This window comes from Corylus avellana, chromosome 11 (genome assembly GCF_965113065.1).
Source record: "Corylus avellana chromosome 11, dhCorAvel1.hap1.2, whole genome shotgun sequence".
Lineage (NCBI taxonomy): Eukaryota > Viridiplantae > Streptophyta > Magnoliopsida > Fagales > Betulaceae > Corylus > Corylus avellana.
The window spans coordinates 2,860,662-2,862,024 of record NC_142500.1 but is presented as its reverse complement, the minus strand read 5'-3'; the positions used below and the strand labels follow the sequence as shown (position 1 = coordinate 2,862,024).

At 40.1% G+C, this 1,363-nt stretch overlaps 1 protein-coding gene across 1 annotated transcript; it reads right to left on the bottom strand.

The window, feature by feature from the left end:
* LOC148582989 (uncharacterized) lies at positions 1 to 948 on the bottom strand. The gene has a single exon (XM_088511765.1). It carries the CDS (start codon positions 946 to 948, stop codon positions 1 to 3), a length of 948 nt encoding a protein of 315 aa, XP_088367891.1.
* Between the last annotated feature and the right edge of the window lie 415 nt (positions 949 to 1,363).

The window sequence follows — 1,363 nt, the reverse complement described above, 5'->3', positions numbered from 1 at the left end:
TCAATTTTTTTGAAGCTGAGGATCATGGCTGAATGTCATAATCTTTCCTCTCCATGGGCCTTGGCTCAAATCTGAAATTAGAAGCCCTAGTGCAATGCTAACTGTAGTACAAAACCCAGTCATGCTAGGTGAGACATCGCAACATTTCCCTTTCATTGTGAGGTGTTCGATCATTTTCTTCCATTGTAAATTAGCAAGTTCGGCACAACTGCCATCATAAAGAGAACACAAGATCTTGTGAGGAAGTAATTCTTCAACTGGGATCTTTGTATTTGCATATTTCCTCACACGACGGTTTTTGAAATTCATGTTCCTTTCTCTAGTGCATGTTAGAAGAGCTTCGTTATGTTGTGTGTCTTTATTGTGTGTCAAACGAGTCTCCTGTATGGGAACCTCCCCGGCTAGAATGTAAGACTCGCCCGAGTTTAAAGCTCTACGAAGCGGGACAATGACTTCTTTACGTAGACGATCTCGGACTCTATAAGCGTAATGAGACTCTGAAATTTTCTTATATATTAGATCTAAATCTTGGGGAAAGAGCCTCCTGGCGATGCTCTCACGCATAAGTGTTGCGTAATCAAAAAATGTGTTAAGGGAGGGGCAAAACTTAGTTGCAAGGCTAATTTTATGAAGATCGCCAGATTTTAAGAACTCAAGATCAGACTTGAGCAACTCACTGAAGAGATATGATATCTCATTGTATATAAAACGATAATCGTTGTTCCCATAGTAGGCATCTAGGAAAATGCCATTTGAAGATTCCCTATCAAAAATCCAACAATTAGTTTCAGATTTTGTGTCACTTTGCAGCAACTGAAGAAGAAGTAAAGGCAAATGCTTCAAATATCCACACTCAGCTAAGGACCTCAGGTTGCATGCTAAGGTTTTGTAATGCTTATGGTAAAGCCAAAAAAGAGGACGGTGGAAACTCTGGTGAGCTCTACGCATAGGTATTTTTGGCATGTAGAGGATAATTTTCAAAGTGGTAAGGGGGTTGTGGTTCTAAGCCAAATCCAATAGATAATAAGTACGGGCGATGCAGATACCAAGACCCGCAAACAAGAAAAGATCCACACATGGGTTTCCTGTGGATATCAGGAGAGGTTTGAAGTAACTTTTCTCCCACGGGTCGGATGATACGGGTTAAATATCCAGTAACGAGTACCCAATAATCATCAAAAGGCCATGGGCCAAGTAAGCGCATATGGGGCTCTTTCATTTCTAAGAATGGTTTCATAGAAGTAAAAATATATGTGCCAAAACGACGAGAAATATACAATTTCATCTGAAACTTACACAATTCTAACATTCCAACCCTCCTGCTCAGAGTCAGAGCTTTATTCATATTCATTGGAATTTGCGT

What these genes read in the sequence shown, in the direction of transcription:
- LOC148582989 (XM_088511765.1), bottom strand. Translation starts at nt 948, where the DNA reads ATGCGTAGAGCTCACCAGAGTTTCCACCGTCCTCTTTTTTGGCTTTAC.